The 20,876-nt window shown below is 45.8% G+C and overlaps 2 protein-coding genes and 1 long non-coding RNA gene across 5 annotated transcripts in view; all 3 read left to right on the top strand.

Annotated features, from left to right (window-relative positions):
* Positions 1-17,213, top strand: part of HACL1 (2-hydroxyacyl-CoA lyase 1) — a 32,375-nt gene extending 15,162 nt beyond the window's left edge. Inside the window, exons 9-17 of one of the 2 annotated variants that reach the window (XM_081883276.1) lie at positions 951-1,086; positions 2,279-2,384; positions 2,978-3,061; positions 9,190-9,291; positions 9,776-9,930; positions 11,126-11,284; positions 11,391-11,498; positions 13,114-13,300; positions 16,118-17,213. In XM_081883276.1, the coding sequence (XP_081739402.1) occupies positions 951-1,086; positions 2,279-2,384; positions 2,978-3,061; positions 9,190-9,291; positions 9,776-9,930; positions 11,126-11,284; positions 11,391-11,498; positions 13,114-13,300; positions 16,118-16,150 (1,070 nt within the window). In that variant the 3' untranslated portion in view covers positions 16,151-17,213. The remainder of the gene's footprint in view (positions 1-950; positions 1,087-2,278; positions 2,385-2,977; positions 3,062-9,189; positions 9,292-9,775; positions 9,931-11,125; positions 11,285-11,390; positions 11,499-13,113; positions 13,301-16,117) is intronic. The other variant, XM_081883277.1, reaches the window with a different exon arrangement.
* Positions 17,214-17,338: 125 nt separating this feature from the next.
* On the top strand, positions 17,339-17,822 carry LOC309353870. The gene is made up of 2 exons (XR_014162098.1): positions 17,339-17,423; positions 17,563-17,822. It is a non-coding gene; the product is annotated as an uncharacterized lncRNA (long non-coding RNA).
* A 2,094-nt stretch (positions 17,823-19,916) lies between these two features.
* The window catches only part of COLQ (collagen like tail subunit of asymmetric acetylcholinesterase), a 47,654-nt gene continuing 46,694 nt past the window's right edge, over positions 19,917-20,876 (top strand). For both annotated transcript variants that reach the window (XM_081883388.1, XM_081883389.1), the window contains exon 1: positions 19,917-20,876. This exon is cut by the window's right edge and continues 990 nt beyond it. The gene's annotated coding sequence lies outside the window, so the exon portion shown is untranslated.

Here is a 20,876-nt window from a genome sequence, read left to right on the forward strand (position 1 = left end):
CTGGTCGTAAAGTACAGTGAGGGGGAAGTTTCCTTCTGTTGCCATGTTTAGACTATATCACAAAGTAAAATCTTCCTGAACGTTGGAGATGAACCCCCTTGAGAAAAATACAGCGGCCTCTATTCAATGTTCCTTTGTTTATGCAAGAGACATAAGAAGAGTCCTATTGAATCACACCAAAGATCTATCTAGTCCAACATTCTGTTCCCTCCTTGACCAGTCAGATGCCCATGGGAAGCCCTCAAGCAGGGCACAAGCACAGTAGCCCTCTCCACCATTATTCCCCAGCAGCTGGTATTCAGATATAGGTAAAAGGTACAGGTAAAGGACCCCCTGGACAGTTAAGTCCAGTCAAAGGCAACTGCAATTGCTGCATTCATCTTGCTTTCAGGCCTAGGGAGCCAGCGTTTGTGGCCAGCATGACTAAACCTTTTCTGGCACAACAGAACACTGTGACAGAAGCCAGAGCGCACGGAAACTCCATTTATCTTCCCGCCCTATTTATCTACTTGCACTGGTGTGCTTTCAAACTGTTAGGTTGGCAGGAGCTGGGACAGAGCAACAGGACCTCACCCCATCATGGGAATTCAAACCGCCGACCTTCCGATAAGCAAGCGCAAGAGGCTCTGGTTTAGCCCACAGCGCCACCCGCGTCCCGATTCAGATATATAGTAATGTGCAGCTATTGCAACTAGTACATATGGCTAACCTAATACTCCCCGGCTAAAACTGATCACTGGCCAACTGAAAATGGATTTGCTGTGAGGAACGTATGACCCGGAATGCTACAGCTACCTTTGCCAGTTTTAAAACTAATTGATTTGTCAGTATGTGTCAGTGACTTCTGATTCTTACACGTTGAGCGGGGGTGGGGGGGATTCTTCACCTGACAGGTGCAGCTATGTTAACAGTGTCAAGGAATCTCTTGTGGTGGTGGGTGTCTTTCTCAGGTGCTGCTTATGCACATGCTGAAAACAGCATCCGAAAGTTGGTGGACCAATGTGGGCTTCCCTTTTTGCCTACACCAATGGGGAAGGGAGTGGTTCCTGACAACCATCCATACTGTGTGGCTGCAGCCCGATCTAGGTAAATATATGAATCAGGTCTTCCCCTCTTGTCCAACACCGTAAGCTAAAGCATATATTTCTTGAAGATTCCGCTCTCTAAATGATCCCTTAATATAAAACACCAAATGCTTCTGCTTACAACTGAGTGTCAGGAAAGTAATCCAAGAATGGATTACAAATGGAACCCTTCTGAATTTCTTTCAGCCTTACCAATATGGGACTTATCCATGCAGATGAAGAGTTATTTTAAGCATAGTCTAAAGCAGGCTTCCTCATGCTTGGCCCTCCAGTTGTCTTTTGGCCTACAACTCCCACGATCCCTAGCTTGCAGGACCGGTGGTTAGGGATGATGGGAATTGTAGTCTCAAAACATCTGGAGGGCCAAGATTGAGGAAGCCTGGTCTAAAGTATGAATTGGAAGGTGTTTAGTATGTTCAGTACACTGTCCTCAAAGCTATGAAATCATGACCATTAGTTGCCATTAGGTTGGGAGGAAATTTCCCAGTGGCTCTGTATCTCAGGCCCTGTCAGATAGACAGTTGGCATAATCAGTTAGAAGTTATTAGGAAGGTATAGGTCAGTAAAGAAACTAAGATTAAGAAACTGACAAGAAAAATTATCTGAAACCATAACCTTGTTGATGCTTATAAAACAAACTTGCTTATTTGATTTAATGTTAACAACTGTCTGGACTCTCTGTGTACCCGAGTGAAATGGGTTGGTGGCAGTAGGGAAGTGATCATAGTGGTGGCACAGGGATCAATAGACTGTCAAATGTCCGGGGACCCTTTGTGATCGCCACACCAGTCATTTGGGACTTCAGTGCCATGCATCATTCCTTGTCCCTCTCTATACAGTGTTAATGTTTTTACTCTCTATAATTGGTTTCTACGATGCTTCAGTAATATTTGAATGACTGAAATGGTAGAGGGACATCTCGCTGTGACGCAGCATCTGGGTTGGCAGAATTGGTGGCTGGTGAAGCAGCAACCATGTGTCTCCCAATAGCATGGCAGTGCAGTCTAGGAGGTGGAGCCTGAATGAGTGAGTGTAACCTACAGATAATGTGCATGGGAGTGGGAAACTGTTTTCCCGGGCAAAAATACATCAAAATTTGAACTTCTGATTTTTCAAGTGTCTTTTTAAATCTTAGTTCTAATGTGTACAAAAATAATAACCATAAAATTATTTTCTTTGTTTCTAACTATTAGGGCACTGCAGGGGGCTGATGTTATAATATTACTGGGTGCCAGATTGAACTGGATTCTACACTTTGGTCTTCCTCCAAGATTTCGGTCAGATGTAAAGATTATCCAGGTATTCAAACAGAACCATAAGAAAGAATCAGTCAGGGGTATGGCACAGTCTAGGGTGACTGGTTATTCTACAACTAGGTTAGTGGGATTTTTAGTTATTACGTTTTTATCACATCCTCCATAAGGCTCAGGGTAGCATATACACTTAGCTGAGCTGGAGAAGAAAAGTCCTCTCAAGTAATTAAATCAAGAAGTAATATATTATCCTTGATGTAGAGTTTCCTTGAAACGCATCGGGAGCCAGTTTGATTTCCGCAACTGTTTCTTCTTTTTCCTGCCTTTTTCTACTGCCAGGTTTGATCCTTCTGCTGCATTTTTTGCTCTTGGGGGCAGTTTGTCTCACGCAGCGTGACGGTTCTTATTATGCTGGGTTTAGTACAGCAGGTCCAAGCAAGGTATAGCAGGAGAAAGTTAACTTCTGGGGGGAAATAATGAGTGCAAACAAGCTGTTCGTGTTCCTTGCTGTGAGCTGAAAAGAAATGCGAAGAGATGCATTCTAAGAGAGAAATGTTAGTGTGAACATTACCTTGTAACTCTCTTTGCTGTTTGCCGTAATCAAACCTATGTTCAGGTTGTTATCTTTTTACTTGACAGGTAGACATTTGTGCTGAAGAGCTGGGGAATAATGTGAAACCCGCCGCAGCCTTACTGGGTGACGTGAAAGCAGTGACGGAGCAGGTAACACATGAACACACAGAGACCTTTTTATGTTTGGTTGGATTTAGGAATTTATAGCTTGATTTTGAGCCATTTTTGGCTAGTATGCATTATCAGTTAATATCTTGGGGGCAAACCTCACGCTGACATATTGGGCAGGAGCCAATACCCACACATCATAGAATCATAGAATTGTGGAGTTGGAAGGGACCCTGAGAATCATCCAGCCCAATTTTCTGCAATGCAGGAATATGCAGTTGTCTGATACGGGTATAGAACCTGCAACCTTGGCATTATCAGCACCACGCTCTGCCCAACTGAGCTATCCAGGCATGTTAATATCCCATCCATATATACATATACCTCATCAACGGGGTAGAGATGGGGTGGCTAATTTGTGGCCCTCCAGTTGTGGTTGGGATCGGTAAATCCCAGCCGGAATGGCCAAAGATCAGAGATGATGGGAATTTTGTTTATTTTATTTTATTTCTATACCACCTTCCCAACCTAGCAGTTCGAAAGCACGTTAAAGTGCAAGTAGATAAATAGGTACTGCTCCAGCGGGAAGGTAAACGGCATTTCCGTGTGCTGCTCTGGTTCGCCAGAAGCGGCTTAGTCATGCTGGCCACATGACCCGGGAAAACTGTCTGCGGACAAACGTTGGCCCCCTCAGCCAGTAAAGCAAGATGAGTGCCGCAACCCCAGAGTCATCCACAACTGGACCTGTCAGGGAACTGACATCTAAAGCGCAGGAGGCGCAAAGGCTCACTGAGGGTGAGAGAGCAGTAGCAGCGGAAGAGGGAACCAGTAGAGGGCGAGCAAGAACTCCAAGGGAAAGTGAGTCGGAGGGATGGCTCAGAGACGCTTCAAGCGAAACCAGTGGGGAGGTCTCAGGACCTCCTATAGGGACACCCACACCTCGACGGAAACTGTCACGCCGAGAGGCCAGACGACGTGTTTCCGTTAAGGAGCTTTTATGTTGGAAACGTTTCCGAAAGCAGCCACTTTCGGATACTACTAGTGATTGACGCAGCCATGCTGGAGGGGCTCCGTCACAGGCAGAGGTTTGAAAGCCTGATCAAACTCTGAGGGACCACCCCGCTCGCCAGAAAGGTGCCAGGATTGGTGCAGAAATTCGGGGGGGATCCCAGGAACTATCATGCCTTTAGAACAGAGATGCAATACGCTCTAAACTTGCAGTTTGATGACTTCCCCGATGAGGAATCGCGAGTGGCGTATGTGATTGGCCATCTCGAATCCAGGGCGAAAGATTGGGTTAGACCCCTGATGGCAGCGAATAATGAGATCTTAAAGGACACGAGGAAGTTTTTTCGTGCCATGGACCTGATGTTTTCCAGCGATATTGAGCAGGGGGTGGTGCGAAGGCAGTTAATGGCTTGCCAGCAAGGAAGCAGATCTGTCCGTGAGTACTGGACTGAATTTACCATGTTGATTCACAAATTGGGGTGGGACCTATCGGCGGAGCCCATCCAAATGCTTTTCGAAGAGGGGCTTTCTTCAACCGTCAAAGATGAGCTTTCCCGGGGCCCCAGGGCGGAGTCTATGGACCAGTTAACCAAATCTGCGCTGGCCATAGGGGCGCGCCAGGAGGCGAGGGCTATGGAAAAGCGGGAAGGGAAAGGAGACCGTTGGAGGGAGTTCCGCATTCCAGACATTCCAGAGCCACCTTTCCCGCCGGCAGAGCCGATGGAAGTTGGAACAGCGCGGGCGCGCGCAGTTTCAAATCCCAGTGAAGGGCGGAAAAAGGAGGGAAAGAGCGCCAAGAGATGTTATCTCTGCCAACAGCCAGGGCACTTTGCCAGAGTTTGCCCACAAAGAAAGGAATGGCAAGGGATGGCAGGAGCTGTTGGGGGAAAGGAAGAGGAAGGCAAGGAGCAAGTAAAAGCCAACGCCTGGCTGCCACCGTTGGGGCACAGCAGCCAGGCCAAAGAGCAATGAAAGTGCCCATGCCAGAACCCCCCAGACCCGCTTTAGTGATAGAGGTGTTACTAGAACTGCCAAACGGACACCCACTAAAGGTCAAGGCGCTTTTGGATTCAGGCAGCTCCTGTAATTTCATGAGTAAGGAGTTTGCAGCTGAGCACCAGATACAGACTATCCCTTTAAGTAACCCCTTGCAGGTGACTACGATTGACGGCAGAGAGCTGTTGGGGGGAGAAGTTAGCCAACAGACTGTCCCGATGATAATGAGAGTGGCAAGGCACACCGAACAGATAGCGTTTAATGTGGCCATCCTGGGAGGAGCGCCCATCATTTTGGGGATGAGCTGGCTGGCGCTACACGATCCGCTAGTGGGCTGGCATCAGAGGGTGGTCTCCTTTGGGTCAGCGCATTGCCTAGAACACTGCAAGGAGGGGAAGGTTTCGGGAGGAGACAGAGTCACCCTAGCGGGGATGGAAGTGATGGACAAAGGGAAGGTGCCCCCGCAATACGCAGATCTGAGCAACGTATTCAGCGAAAGGGAAGCAGACAAACTGCCACCGCATAGACCCTTTGACTGTCGAATCAACCTACTCCCAGGGGCCCAACTCCCAGTAGGCAAGCTGTACGCCATGTCAGACAGGGAGATGCAGGAGCTGAGGGAGTTCATTGACAAAAACTTGAAGCGAGGTTTCATCAGAGAGTCCCGAGCGGTGGGGGGCAGCCCAGTGTTCTTTGTGGACAAAAAGAACACAGACAAACCGAGACTGGTGTGTGACTTCAGGGCCCTCAATGCAGTGTCGGAGCCCCTGGCTTTCCCTATGCCCCGAATTGATGACATTTTGACCAGAGTAAGGAAGGGAAAGATTTTTACAAAACTGGACCTACGGGGGGCGTACAATCTGATACGCATAAGGAAGGGAGATGAATGGAAGACCACCATGTTTACCCCGTTGGGAGCCTTTGAATACCTCGTTATGCCCTTCGGTCTACAAGGGGGCTCCGCGTGTTTTCAAGCTTTTATAAACCACGTTCTGGGACCTTTGCTCTACAAGAATTGTGTGGCCTTTTTAGACGACGTGTTGGTGTATTCGGAAAATGAGGAACAGCATGTGAGGGACGTTCGAGAAGTGTTGGGCAGGCTGCAAGCCAACCAGCTGTGGGTGAAACTGGAGAAGTGCCAGTTTCATACCAAGGAGGTGGAATTCCTGGGGTACCGCTTGTCAGACAAGGGATTGGCCATGGATCCAGGCAAGGTCCAAGCGGTACTGGAATGGAAGACACCGAAGACCAAGAAGGACGTGCAAAGATTCTTGGGATTTGGGAACTTTTATCGGAAGTTCATCAAGAACTTTGCCCACTTGACGGCGCCCATCACCGACTGTCTCAGCAGCAAGAAGAAATTTGTTTGGACGGCAGAGGCGGATCGAGCCTTTGAAGAACTGAAAAGGGCTTTCGCCTCGGAAGAACAACTTCTGCATGTGGATTTACGAAAACCCATGAGAGTGGAAACAGATGCATCCGACCGGGCGGTAGGGGCGGTCCTTCTTCAACCGGGGAGGAGTGCGTCGGAGTGGAGACCGTGTGCCTTCTTCTCGCGGAAGCTGAATAAGTCCGAGAGGAATTACACGGTGTATGACAGGGAACTACTTGCCATTCACGAAGCATTCCGGAGGTGGAGACATTTATTAATTGGGGCACAACACAAGGTGCAAGTGTGCACCGACCACAAAAATTTAGAGTATTGGAGAACAGCTCGAGTGCTCAACCAACGACAAGTGAGATGGGCACAGGAATTCTCCAAATTTAACTTTGGAGGCCCAGAAAACGTCAGGGCGGACGCGCTCTCACGCAAACCAGAATATTGGGAAGGGGAGGGGGTGATCGAAGAGAGACATGTCATCCCGGAGGACCGCTGGGTGTGTGGGGCGGCGATGGTGGGGCAACGAGAACTGGTGGAGGAAACGGAAAATGATGAATATGCCCAGGATAAGCTCAGAGGTCTCAGGGGGGAGGGCGAGAGCCCCGGAGGTTTTGAGGAAAGAAATGGGGCATTGTATTACAAAGGGGCACTGTATATACCCGAAGGTGAATTGAGGGGGAGAGTACTCAAGCAGTTGCATGATAGCCCCACGGCGGGACATTTTGGGCAACACAAGACCATGTGGTTGGTTACCAGGGAATTTTGGTGGCCTAAGGTGAGGGAAGATGTAAGGGAGTATGTAAGAGGGTGTGACCAATGTCAGCGAGCCAAAGGGGAAAGAAGGGCGCCGGCAGGGTTATTAGAACCTTTACCCACACCAGAACGGCCTTGGGAAGCGATATCAATAGATTTTATGACGGATCTGCCAAGGTCCAAGGGGAAAACAGCCATCATGGTAGTAGTAGACCTGTTAACTAAGATGTGCCACTTTGTAGCATGCTCACATGCAGTCACAGCGGAAGAAACGGCGAAGTTGTTTGTGGAACATATCTTTAGGTTGCACGGGGCTCCCTCGAGGGTGATCTCAGATCGAGGCAAACAATTTACTTCCAGGTTCTGGAGGAAGCTCATGAGCTTGTTACACGTGGAAGTCAATTTTTCAACTGCCCGGCACCCTGAAACCAACGGGCAGGCGGAAAGGGCAAATGGCATTCTTCAACAATATCTTAGGTGTTATGTCAATGACAGAGAGAACGATTGGGTCGAAAAGTTGGCGTTGGCAGAATTTGCCTACAATAATGCGGAGAATGTGTCCACAGGGATGAGTCCCTTTTTGGCTAATTACGGGTGTCACCCCAGGGCATTTCCAGGGGAAGGAGGGGAGAGATGGAGCGTCCCAGCGGCTGAACATTTTGTAGAAGAGATGGAAGCCATCCATCAGCAGCTCCAGCTCAACTTAGAAAGGGCTAAGGCACAATATAAGAAGCAGGCAGACAAGAACAGAAGGGAAGGTGAAACCATAAGGGTGGGGGATCAAGTGTGGTTGTCAACCCAAGGATTGCCGTTCAAAGGGGGTTGTAAGAAACTGAGGCCCAGAAGATTGGGACCCTTTGAGGTGATTCAGCAGGTCAACCCGGTAGCTTTCAAACTCCGATTACCCAATCACATGAAATTGCACCCAGTGTTCCACAGGTCGTTACTGTCACCATACAGGGGAGGAGGTGAAGGGGAGCACGTCAGGGGACCAGCCTTGGAAGAGAGGGAACGCCGCAACCATGTAGCGGAAATCCTCGATTCCAGGTGGAAGGGAAATCAGGTGGAGTATTTAGTGGCGTGGGAAGGGGAACCGGAGTCAGAAAACACCTGGGTAAGTGCGCAGGAAGTCAATGACGAGGTTTTAACAGAAACGTTCCATCAAAGGTTCCCGAGGAAACCTCAGCCGATAGCAAGGTTTAGGAGGGAGTATTTCGGCACCACCGATGAGGAAGAGGAAATGGAAGGGTTCGCGGAGTCGGAGTTGGAAGAGGGAGTGGACTCTGATGACGAAGAGTACCTAGAGAGTAGGAACAGCAACAAGTGGAAGGAAGTGTTCGCGACGTCGGAAGATGAGGGAGGTTCTTTCAAGGGTTTTACCTCCTCACCGCCAGTAGGAGAGGAGACGGGAGGGGGTGAAGGGGGCCCTGGAGGGGAGGTGGATGTCAGGGAACTGACATCTAAAGCGCAGGAGGCGCAAAGGCTCACTGAGGGTGAGAGAGCAGTAGCAGCGGAAGAGGGAACCAGTAGAGGGCGAGCAAGAACTCCAAGGGAAAGTGAGTCGGAGGGATGGCTCAGAGACGCTTCAAGCGAAACCAGTGGGGAGGTCTCAGGACCTCCTATAGGGACACCCACACCTCGACGGAAACTGTCACGCCGAGAGGCCAGACGACGTGTTTCCGTTAAGGAGCTTTTATGTTGGAAACGTTTCCGAAAGCAGCCACTTTCGGATACTACTAGTGATTGACGCAGCCATGCTGGAGGGGCTCCGTCACAGGCAGAGGTTTGAAAGCCTGATCAAACTCTGAGGGACTTGCATTTTACGCACAAGCAGCTCATCGTCCCCTCACAGGACCTAACGGACCTAACTTTTGCCTTTACCTTTATACTGCCCTATACCTGAAGGTATAAGACAGCAACATCTGAATTACAGTGTGCTTGTAAATTTTATTTAAGGTGCATATCAACAATAGTTCAAAGGGGCAAAAAAGCATGATGCTGTTCTATGGTAACAGTTTCGCTATTCTCTTAGCTTTTTGATCAGCTGAACAAAATGTCTTGGAAATATCCTTCTAGCGCAGAGTGGTGGAAAGAACTACGGGCAAAAATGAAAAGCAACGAGGAAGCATCCAAGGTACTACTAGCAATTTGTATCAGTATAAATATATTAGGGTTGTTCTTATGAAATTAAAACTGCAGTTCTGTTAATCTTTGTGCACAGTTTTCCCGTATTAAAAAATAAATTAAAAAATTCAGTACCTTGGAAGTTGAACAGCTTAGTTTCTGGATGTTTTGGGTCCCAAACATCACAAGACTGTTCTGGTTTGCGAACTATTTTTGAAAGCCAAACATCCAACGGGGCTTCTGCGGCTTCCAATTGGCTGCAGGAGCTTTCTGCAGCCAGCCAATCAGAAACCACGCTTTGGTATTTGAATGTTTTGAAAGTCAAACGGACTTCCGGAACGGATTCCATTCAACTTCCAAGGTACCGTACTTCAAGTCTATTTTCCATAAATGAATCAATATCGGTCATCTTTTCACAATCCTTACAACTACAGCAGCCTTTGGATCAGTAGCTCGTCAGAAGCTCTTTTATTTGCTTTGCTTTCCCCATTAAGGCATTAGCACTACGCAGGTACCTGCCAATGAATTACTACCAAGTATTCCACCATGTCAGGGAGCTTCTGCCAAAGGACTGCATTCTGGTTAGCGAGGGAGCAAACACTATGGACATTGGGCGCACTATGCTTCCAAACTATCATCCTCGCCACAGGTAAAAAAAAAAAAGTTTCCTTCTGTCTTTTAATTTTTAATTACAGTTCTAAGCTTGGGTATTATTTTATGGCTCCATCTTCAGCATAGATATTCATCATTGTGGTTTGCGGGTCAAATGAAATCTGGTTTCGGGCCAGTTTTTCTGCATCGTATAATGAATTCTGTTGACCTAGAGCAAAAAAAATCATGCTTCAGAGTATAATACTTCTAAAAATCAATAGAATGGGTACTTTCTTATCTTAGCAACTGAAGAATCTTCTTCGTTAGCTTTAGATGTCTGTATCTACATACCAAATCTCTGAAAAAGCATCAGAATGCTTCAGGTTAGAGTCTGACATCTGCATGCTATTTCTTAGAACTTGAACAGATGCTTTTTCAGTGTAAAACTTCAATTTTGAAATTAGAATTTTGGGTCAGCAAAGAACCCTGGAGAAACAGTGGGATAGCCCGGAAGAAATATTTGTGGAGAAATGTTTGTAGCAAAGATATTTCTTTGCCATAACCTTCATGTATTGTGTGTGGCTATTTAAACACAACAGATCTCTCTCTCTCTCTCTCTCTCTCTCTCTCTCTCTCTCTCTCTCTCTCTCTCTTGTTCTCTCTCTCTCTCTCTCTCTCTCCATATATATATTAATAGGCATTACAAGGCACTTTTCTTATTTCAACTTTAATTTGAAAGCTACAGTGCTAATGCCATTGCTTTTCTGTTGTGTTCAAGCTCCCAGCTGATTTTTCCAGGGCATTACACACAGAATAGATTTCATGAACCTTTTTGTTAATGACCCGAGGAGCCTATGAAATTGCCCTAACTATTGACATGCTTTTATTTTCCTTGCGGTACAAATCTCAGAGGGAAAACAATGGTTGCACCCGAGCCTTGAGCAGCTTAATCCAAATAATTAGCATGTGCTTTGTAATGCCAGGAATTTAACTCTGAAAACAGCTAAAATGACAATGTTGTAACTTAATGACTGTAAAGAGGCCTTTTCTAACTACCAATTCAGTGTAACATTCATTTATCAAACATTTACAAATCCACACTTTATTTACTTCTGTTTGGGAATACATGCTGTTATCTCTTATTTCTAAAGATATCCTGTGCCACTTTAATAAGGCACAAAGGACTTGAGTTAAGAACAGTTGGCAGAAAACATGTGTTGGAAGAAAAGACGACAGACTTTCTTTCCTTCTAGGCTTGATGCTGGTACCTTTGGCACCATGGGAGTTGGGCTAGGTTTTGCAGTAGCAGCTGCTATGGTTACTAAAGACCATAATCCTGAGCAACGTGTCGTCTGTATAGAAGGAGACAGTGCCTTCGGATTCTCTGGCATGGAGGTAGAGACCATCTGCAGGTAAAACCTTTGTCTGATTCATCTTTTTAAAAATGCAGTGGAGTAGCCAAGTTTCCCCTGAATATGACACCATTCTGAATGCGTTTCTCTTTGGGATTCACCGCAGATATCATTTGCCGATCGTCATTATCGTAGTCAATAACAATGGTATATACAGTGGCTTGGATCAAGATACGTGGAAGGAAATCTTGAAGCTGGGAGAACCTTCTGCATGGTGGGTACATCTGTGCTGCACTTGCTCAGTCGATTTATTAACGTTTTCCTGTTACAAATTGGAAATTGTGCGTATGCCAGGGTTCTAGTGTAAAACATCATAGTCTTACATCTGTAGACATTGCCATTTCCATATAATAGAATCTCCTGGGTGTTACCACCCCTAATCAAACTCCAGTGAGATAATTGAGGTGTTGGGCTCCCATGATATATACAGTGGATGCTTGGGTTGCGAACATGATCCATATGAGATGCCTGTTCGTAACCTGCAGCGTCCGCAACTCGCAGTGGTGCGTCTGCACCATAGCTGTCAACCTTCCCCTTTTTTGCAGGAAATTCCCTTATTCCAGCGCCGTTTCCTGCTCCTTCCCAGATTGTTAGATATCTCGTAGACTGTCCCCAGGACAGGTGGGGCTGCTGATCCCTTATTTTTGAGGCTGCTGATCCCTTATTTTCAAATCTGAAAGTTGACAGCTATGGTCTGCACACACATGGGTTGCGATTTGGCGCTTCTGCGCATGCGCAAACCGCAATTTAGCACTTCTGCACATGCGCGACTGCCAAAACCTGGAAGTAACCCGAAAAAATGTAACCTGAAGCATCTGTAACCCGAGGTATGACTGTAGTTATGTAAATCACAAGGTGGTGCCACAGACTGTGGGAGAGACAGCAGTACAGTGCACACTCACTCATTCTAGTGAAAGGTGACTGTGGTTTCTCTGGGTTATTCCCTGCTATTGGGAAATCGAAAGGAGAAGAGCATGGGCAGCCAGGGAGGAGGACTCTGGCAGCACAGGTGTGTTGAGCTCTTAGTGAAGAGCACCCTGAGGTCATAGGGAAGTATTTCCATAAGCTTTGTGCCAACATTCCAGAGGTGAAAAGTTACACTCTGTTTCCAAGCATGCTCATATAGCAAAATGCTCAAAGGGCAGAAAAGGAAGTGAGCACAGCCGTGCCCACACAGATAGAAAATTTGAGAGCCAACAGTGTGAGACAGATGCCCACCATAAAAATACCACAATTAAATCTTTAATTATGCTGGCTTTTGTCCAGTGAGGCACTGTTTAATGTTGTCTGGGAAAGCTACAAAGATGTGCTTAAATGCTTTGTAGAAATCATCCAGAATGCTTTGCAAGTGAATGAAAGAGATACAAGGTCTCCATTACAGTGGTACCTCTAGTTACAGACGCTTGAGGTTACAGATGCTTCAGGCTACAGACTCCGCTAAGCCAGAAATAGTACCTTGGGTTAAGAACTTTGCTTCAGGATGAGAAATTGTGCGGTGGTGGCACGGTGGCAGCGGGAGGCCCCATAAGCTAAAGTGGTACTCCAGGTTAAGAACAGTTTCAGGTTAAGAACGGACCTCTGGAACGAATTAAGATCTTAACCCAAGGTACCACCGTACGGGGGGGTTTCCTATTCTTGGCTAAAACCTCCACTGAAATAATCCTTGAATGCTTGCACAGTAATTAAACAGGCCCTGATCTCTCTCCCTGAGGCACAGAAAACAATTAGTTTCTCTTGCTGGGCGCATTTATCATATCAACAGAGTGACCTTTTATGATGCCAAGGAGCTTTCCTTGAGCAAAGCTAGACCTCTTTTTGCTTCATTTCAGCATTCCTCCCGTGTCTCTATTGCCAAATGCTCGCTATGAGCAGATTATGTCTGCCTTTGGTGGCAAAGGGTACTTTGTGCAGACACCAGAGGAACTGCAAGCTGCCCTGAAAACAAGCCTGGCGGGAAAGGATGTGCCTTCCCTCATCAATGTCATGATCGATCCACAGTCAGAGAGGAAGCAGCAGGTGAGTGTCCATTTTGGTCTCCCATTCTGTGTAAGCAAATCATCACTTCCTGTGTTAAATGGAGTAACTCTTTCGATAGTGAAATATCTGTGTTAAAGATTCATTAGCATCTTGGTAAGCTAAGCCTGCTGCTTGAGATTTCAAAGTAGAAAAGTTGGCAGAAAGCAGGACAAAGCAATATTTACTCTCAACAATCTCCGTTGTTAAACCAGCAAATAACCTGGGAGAGCAAAGAGGGACTTGATAGCAAATACCTTCCTCAGTCTTTGTAATGGGAGAAGAACTTAACAGGTCAAACCTCGGCTTCGGTTTTGTATGAATTTCTATTTTGCACAATCCATATGCCTGCCAGACTTGATTTTTTTTTTAAAAAAGGAAAAATTATAAACAGTTATGACTAAGAACAGGCACTCTGAGGTCTCTTATGGCTGATCTCCCCAACCCGGATTTCCCCAGTTCTGGTCACCATTCATTATGTTTCTTTAAAATGCTTCTAGTGGTCACAGAACAGCAAAGAGAGGTACAAATGCACTGAACAACAACATTCCAAACCTTGTAGACTGTATACTAAAACATTCATGTGCACATCTGTCTGTGTCTGAGAAAGGGCCGTAGTTCTGTCTTTGTATATTAGCCTTTGTAATATAACGTGTACAGACACTTGTCCACTAGGGTTACTTTTCATTTCATTCCCCTACACTTCCCAGGAAGTGTTGTGAGACAGTCTGGCCACAGTTGGGCATCCATGGGTCAGGGCGACATCGAAAAGGAGCTGCATCCATTCCTACAAAGGGAAATAAACACAGGGAATGTTCAATTCACGGCTTTTTATTGGAGATTAGGTGTTGCAGCACACCCTCATTGCCCCAGCCAACACTGTGATGCCTCTCAAAGACAATTTAGCACCCAGGAAATGCAAACCAGCACTCTGTACTTTTCCAAGCCCTTCCCACCATTTTGAGATTAAGTCAAAGAAACGCACCGAAGGAAGTCTACTTTGTAGTCTGGTTGTTGATTTAGAGCATGGGTAGGCAAACTAAGGCCCGGGGGCCAGATCCGGCCCAGTCGCCTTCTAAATCCAGCCCACAGATGGTTTGGGAATCAGCGTGTTTTTGCATGAGTAGAATGTGTCCTTTTATTTGAAAATACATCTCTGGGTTATTTGTGGGGCATAGGAATTCGTTCATTTCCCCCCCCCCCAAAAAAAAAATATAGTCCGCCGCCCCCCACAAGGTCTGAGGGACAGTGGACCAGCCCCCTGCTGAATAAGTTTGCTGACCCCTGATTTAGAGTGACCTACAGCTAAATGCCTCCCTGCGTTGACAGCCGGCCGGCCACTCAAGCTCCATTCAAGAATTTTCTTCCTGCTTGCCTTTTGCTTGACTGGGATGCTGGCCAACCAGCCCCTTTGATGCCAAGCCCCTCCCTTCCTACAGAGTCTCTCTCAGAAGCTGCTCTGACGTCTCAATGTCGGCAGCTGTTTCTGGCTCCAGCTGTTTCCTATCTGCCTTGTCAGGCTATCCAGCAGGGAGGGGAAGCTACCAGCCACTTCTGCCAGCAGACTTTCCCTCCCAGGCACCCCTTTTAATAATAATAATTCATTACTTATACCTCACCCATCTTTACTGGGTTGCCAACAGAATATATATATATAAAACATACGATACATCGGGCATTAAAAGCTTCCTGATAGAGGACTGCCGTCAGGTGTCTTCTAAAAGTTGTGTGGTTATTTATCTCTTTGACATCTGATGGGAGGGCGGGTGCCACTACTGAGGAGGCTATCTGCCTGGTTCTCTGTAACTTCCATTTCTCTCAATGAGACAAATGCTAGAAGGCTCTCAGAGGTGGACCTCATTGTCTGGGCTAAACAATAGGGATGGAGACACTCCTTCAGGTAAAGATAAAGGGACCCTTGACCATTAGGTCCAGTTGTGGCCGGCTCTGGGGTTGCGGCGCTCGCTTTATTGGCTGAGGGAGCTGGCGTACAGCTTCCAGGTCATGTGGCCAGCATGACTAAGCCGCTTCTGGCGAACCAGAGCAGCACATGGAAACACCGTTTACCTTCCCGCTGGAGCGGTACCTATTTATCTACTTGCACTTTGACGTGCTTTTGAACTGCAAGGTTGGCAGGAGCAGGGACCAAGCAACGGGAGCTCAACCCGTTACGGGGATTCGAACCGCCGACCTTCTGATTGGCAAGTCCTAGGCTCTGTGGTTTAACCCACAGCGCCACCCGCGTCCCAGGTGTATATCCTTCAGGTATACAGGGTCAAAGCCATTTAGTACCAACGCTTCGAAATGTGCTGGGAGCCAATGTAAGCCGTACTGATAGCCAGCAAGCCCTATTGACTGGGGGCCCTGAACCTGCCTCTAAGCAGGTGAGAAACCCTGGATGCAGCAAGGCAACCCCTGGGGTCCCTCACAGCCACCCTCCCCCTTTCCTTGCATGATGCTCTCTGTTACTCCTCTTAAGCATGACTACCTACTTTTTGTCCTTTTTATTATGCTAACGTGATAGTGTGGCTTTATTTTATATATTTTTAAAATAAATTAAATTTAATTAATCAAGATTTTTCAAGATAGCCTACAAAAGAGAACCGTAAAGCAAATATAAAACATCAGAAACAAAAGCCATTTTACTTTTGCTACGATTATAGTGTTGCTTTATTACCAGTATTTGGTTTTTCGTTTCTACTGCTGGAAAAATAAGATTGTTCTCTCTGTAAAATATTTTAATCTGCTAGCGTAGCCTCTCATTCCTGAATGTTGAATATTGTTGTGTGGTTTTTTTGTTTTTTTGTTTTGTATTCTTAGGATTTTCATTGGTTGACCCGCTCGAACATGTAGCAGAAGCTGCAAGGACTGGAAGACTTCAGCAGAAGACCACTGATGACCAAATGAATGTTCAGATTTACGCTAATTCTTCATTTAATTTGGATGAGGGTTGCATTTAAAGTATTGGTAATATAGATCAGGGGGAGGGAGCTTTTTTTGGCTCCATGGGCCAGATTTGACAGGTGAGTGGATGTCATATGGTGTTGTTCTGATGCCACATGATTGACAGGTGGGCGGCCCTGCCCACGTTTCAAAATCCCTCGCTAAATGAGCGGGGAGGTTCTTCAGAGAGCGGCTTGCGAAACAGCTCACGTCCTCCCTGGCAATTGGCTATACTGGCTGGGACTGATCAGGCTTGGAGTTCCAGAGCATCTGAAGAGCCATTGCTTCGCCACCCCTGTTTCAAAAGGCTGATAGCAACCATAGTGCTGCACTGTTACGTGCTTTTCCAGACAGTGCAATTTCAGCGCTATTGCGGCTGCATGTAGGGTCTCGTGTCTACATTCATGACATCCACGTTGCAACAAATTCTGCCTCGGAAGCTGGACTTTTTTTGTTGACGTTCAGGTGTAAAAATACCTACAACTGAGCTGTCAACAAACAGTAATTTAGTTTAAAACAAATTCAGAGTCTGTGCACGGGTTAAATAAAAGCCACTGAGCCTGGTTCTGAATTTTTGTGTGCATTAACATTATGGCAGTAAATGGACATAATGTGATGAGTTCTGAATATATAAAGCTGCTGAACCCTTTTTAATATCTTCCTATACCTGATATCCATCCACTTTCGAAAAATCAGCATTCTGTATAATTCAGTCTGAAAACAAATATTTGTTTAATCAGTGCCTCCATAAAATCACCAGAGGGCATCCTTCATTCACGATTTTTTGTTCCATAACTATGTACTATGCAAAACTTGATTCCCCCACCCCAATGGATTTTTTCAGTGTTTTATTGGGTAGGGAAACCGCTGAATTATAATTGAACCATTTTATAAGTGGTTTTGAAAATATGTCGGTAGCTGATAAAATATTGAACAAAGTATCAGCATACCAAATACAGAATTTTAAATAATGGAGCTTGTGCTATGTCTGTCATTTTAAAAGCATTTTAATTGATTTAAATCATTAATATGTCCAATTTTTCGTTAGACTAAACTACACCTATGAAAAAAGCAAATGGACCAGTCCTGACAGATCCTTTGTGAGTTTATTGAGGTCTCAAGAAATGGGAAAAAATGGTGCGCAATTAAAGTCCTGAATACCTGAGATAGGCCACACATTTCAGTAGGGCCTCGGACGTAACCTGGATTAGAACAAATTTCTAGGTTTCAGCTGTGGCCAGCCAGCTGAGTCGGGGGAAGACCACAAAGAGAGCATGGAGACATAGAGTGGTAACTCGGGTTAAGTACTTAATTCATTCCAGAGGTCCATTCTTACCCTGAAACTGTTCTTAACCTGAGGTACCACTTTAGTTAATGGGGCCTCCTGCTGCTGCCACCGTGCGATTTCTGTTCTCATCCTGAAGCAAAGTTCTTAACCCGAGGTATTATTTCTGGATTAGCGGAGTCTGTAACCTGAAGCGTATGTAACCCGAGGAACCACTGTACTTCCATTATTTGCTTCTGTTCCTGCTATTCAGAAATCATCATAAATAAAGCAGTTGATTGACTGATTCTCCATGAATTGCTCTAATCCTCTTTTATAGCCTTCTAAGCCAGAGGCTTAGATTTCCATGCTTAAGGAAATCAGCCCTGAGTGCTCACTGGAAGGACAGATCCTGAAGCTGAGACTCCAATATTTTGGCCAACTCATGAGAAGAGAAGACTCCCTGGAAAAGACCCTGATGTTGGGAAAGATGGAGGGCACAAGGAGAAGGGGATGACAGAGGACGAGATGGTTGGACAGTGTTCTCGAAGCTAGCAGCATGAGTTTGACCAAACTGCAGTGGAAGACAGGAGTGCCTGGCATGCTGTGGTCCATGGGGTTACGAAGAGTCGGACACGACTAAACAACAACAAGCCAGAGGCTTAATACTGCCACACTTTTTGGGTGAATTCCATAGATTTTAGGTATTGTGAAAAGTTCTGCCAGTAAGGCAGTCCAGGTGTTAAGTCCTTTCCTGATCAGCTGGTAGTCTTGGGATCCTTGTATGTTGAACAGGAAGATCTTAAGAGAGAATGTTTACATGATAAGGTTGACATAGAATTCATACAATAGTGGCATGGAGGATTCCAAGTACATTGTGCGAAAAGTGAAGATTCTCCTTCTGCTGTAGACCTTGCAGCTCAGTTAGAGGTGGAGGAGATGAAGATGGTGTGGGGAGCAGGATTTGTCCTCCCTCCACACAACCTGAAAACAAGAGGTGACCGCCAGAATTGGGGATTTGGTCGGCTTAAATCTGTTGCCATCAGTTTCATTACATTTACGCGTTGCACGGGGTTGGACTGGATGAACCTTGGGTCCCTTTCACCTCAATAATAATAATAATAATAATAATAATAATAATAATTTTTATTTATATCCCGCCCTCCTTGGCCAGAGCAGGGCTCAGGGCGGCTAACAACAGTAAAAATTACAGTAAAAACATAATGGGGAGGGGGCAATTTAAAATACAGTTTAAAATGCAGCCTCATTTTAAAAGTAGCCCATAGATCAAAACCATAGGGGGAGGGAAACATAAGGGTCAGACTCAGTCCAAACCAAATGCCAGGTGGAACTGCTCTGTCTTGCAGGCCCTGCGGAAAGATGTCAAGTCCCGCAGGGCCCTAGTCTCTTGTGACAGAGTGTTCCACCAAGTCGGGGCCAGTACTGAAAAGGCCCTGGCCCTAGTTGAGACCAATCTAACCATCTTGTGACTTGGGACCTCCAAAATATTGTCATTTGTGGACCTTAGGTTCCTCCGCGGGGCATACCAGGAGAGATGGTCCCATAGGTACGTGGGTCCTAGGCCACATAGGGCTTTAAAGGTCAAAATCTTTAAAGATCAAAAACCTGATTCTATGACCCTAAACTCTGGGCTTATATGGGATGAAACAATCACAGAGACGGCTAGAGCGCTGGTGGCAGAAAACTCATTCCGAACACGGGTTAGAGCTCAACATTGGGACTGCCAAGTGGTGACAGCGAAGAAGGTCTTCTTCGCTGCCTCTGTTGCATCTGCAGAAAACAGTACCGGGAGACTCAAGTGGTTTGTAGTCTAACAGAACCACTTTCGCCGCTGGACTCCAAGATGTCTTGTAACAACTTTGCAAAGGTTCTTTTTGCAGATAAAATTGCTCAAATTCGGAAGGAGGTAGACCCCCCACCGTGGTAGCAGAACTAACTTTAAATATAGGACCTCCAAACATAAAACCTACTTTATGTAGGCCTATTTCCTGAATAAAATCCAGTAATCAACCACACAATCTGGGCCCATGCATGCTGGCTGTAGTCAAATGATATGCTTTGTGTGGACATCCAGGATCATCAGAACTACGCTGGGGCACTGAGTAGGCCAGGCAAAGGTGTGGCTTACTCTCGTGTCGTGTATGGGAGAAGCTTGATCCAAGCCAGCCCTGGAAGAAGCATCTCAAGAGTTTGGAATACCCTCTTCAGAAGTGTTTCTCAGTTACCCAGATAGGAATTAGCTTGCAATAACTGCCCCAGTCTATTAAAGCCTTATACCAGGGGTCAGCAAACTTTTTCAGCAGGGGGCTGGTTCCCTATCCCTCAGACCTTGTGGGGGGGGCGGACTATATTTGGGGGTGGGGTGAAATGAATGAATTCCTATGCCCCACAAATAACCCGGAGATGCATTTTAAATAAAAGGACGCATTCTACTCATGTAAAAACACACTGATTCCCGGACCGTCCATGGGCCAGATTTAGAAGGCGATTGGGCCAGATCCGGACCCCGGGCCTTAGTTTGCCTACCCATGCCTTATCCTCAGCCAAATACTTATTTTTGCCCGCTAATGGTGAAAAGGACTAGCCTCACTGAAAATGTGTCTCTGAACTGAAGCTTAATTTATGAACTTGCAGTTTGCTTCCAAGAACGCGCAGCAATGCAGGTTTTTTGTGGTTTTGAGGACTTTCCCTACCCTCTGTTCTGGCTGCTCTTACACTGCAGTTAAAAAGAAGTAATGCAGTGAATCTGTTTGTGGACAACCAACAGCAACCCAACTTCCCTCTGCAAGAGAATGTGGCTTGCAGCAAACCCATCAAACATTTTTTCAAAACCATCTCAAACTGCGCAGCAAACTATACAACAAGGACGGATGCATTAATTTAAGACCAGTTTAGATCAGCAAAGTGCAGGAGGAAAAACAAAAAACTGAATTCATTTAATTAGTGTAGGAATTGGCTTAGAAAACGAACATTTATAATTCCATTTTCTTTACCAGATCAGCAGAATATTAGTCCCAATTTAATAAAGGGAGCTGATATATATTTTTTAATCACCAGTACCTTGTTTTCTTCTAAATGTCTATGTAGACACTTTTCTCTTGTTCCAGAAAGCAATTAAAATGGATCAAGTATTTCACTAGGAAGTTGAGGTAACATTAATATTGTGGGTAAGCGGCCCAAATAGTTATGGAGACACAACTATTTTCTATTTCCATGCTTTTGATAGCAGAAAGGTAAGTGAAAGCACAAGTTGGTACGTTTTAATGCATTCCTCCCCAAATTATTTCACAAAGGGTCCTGTGAGATGGAGAACAGTCCTAGAATGTATTTAGGAAGCACACCCTGGTGTGC

The sequence above is a fragment of the Podarcis melisellensis genome (assembly GCF_964234715.1).
Source record: "Podarcis melisellensis genome assembly, chromosome: 12".
Taxonomy (NCBI): domain Eukaryota; kingdom Metazoa; phylum Chordata; class Lepidosauria; order Squamata; family Lacertidae; genus Podarcis; species Podarcis melisellensis.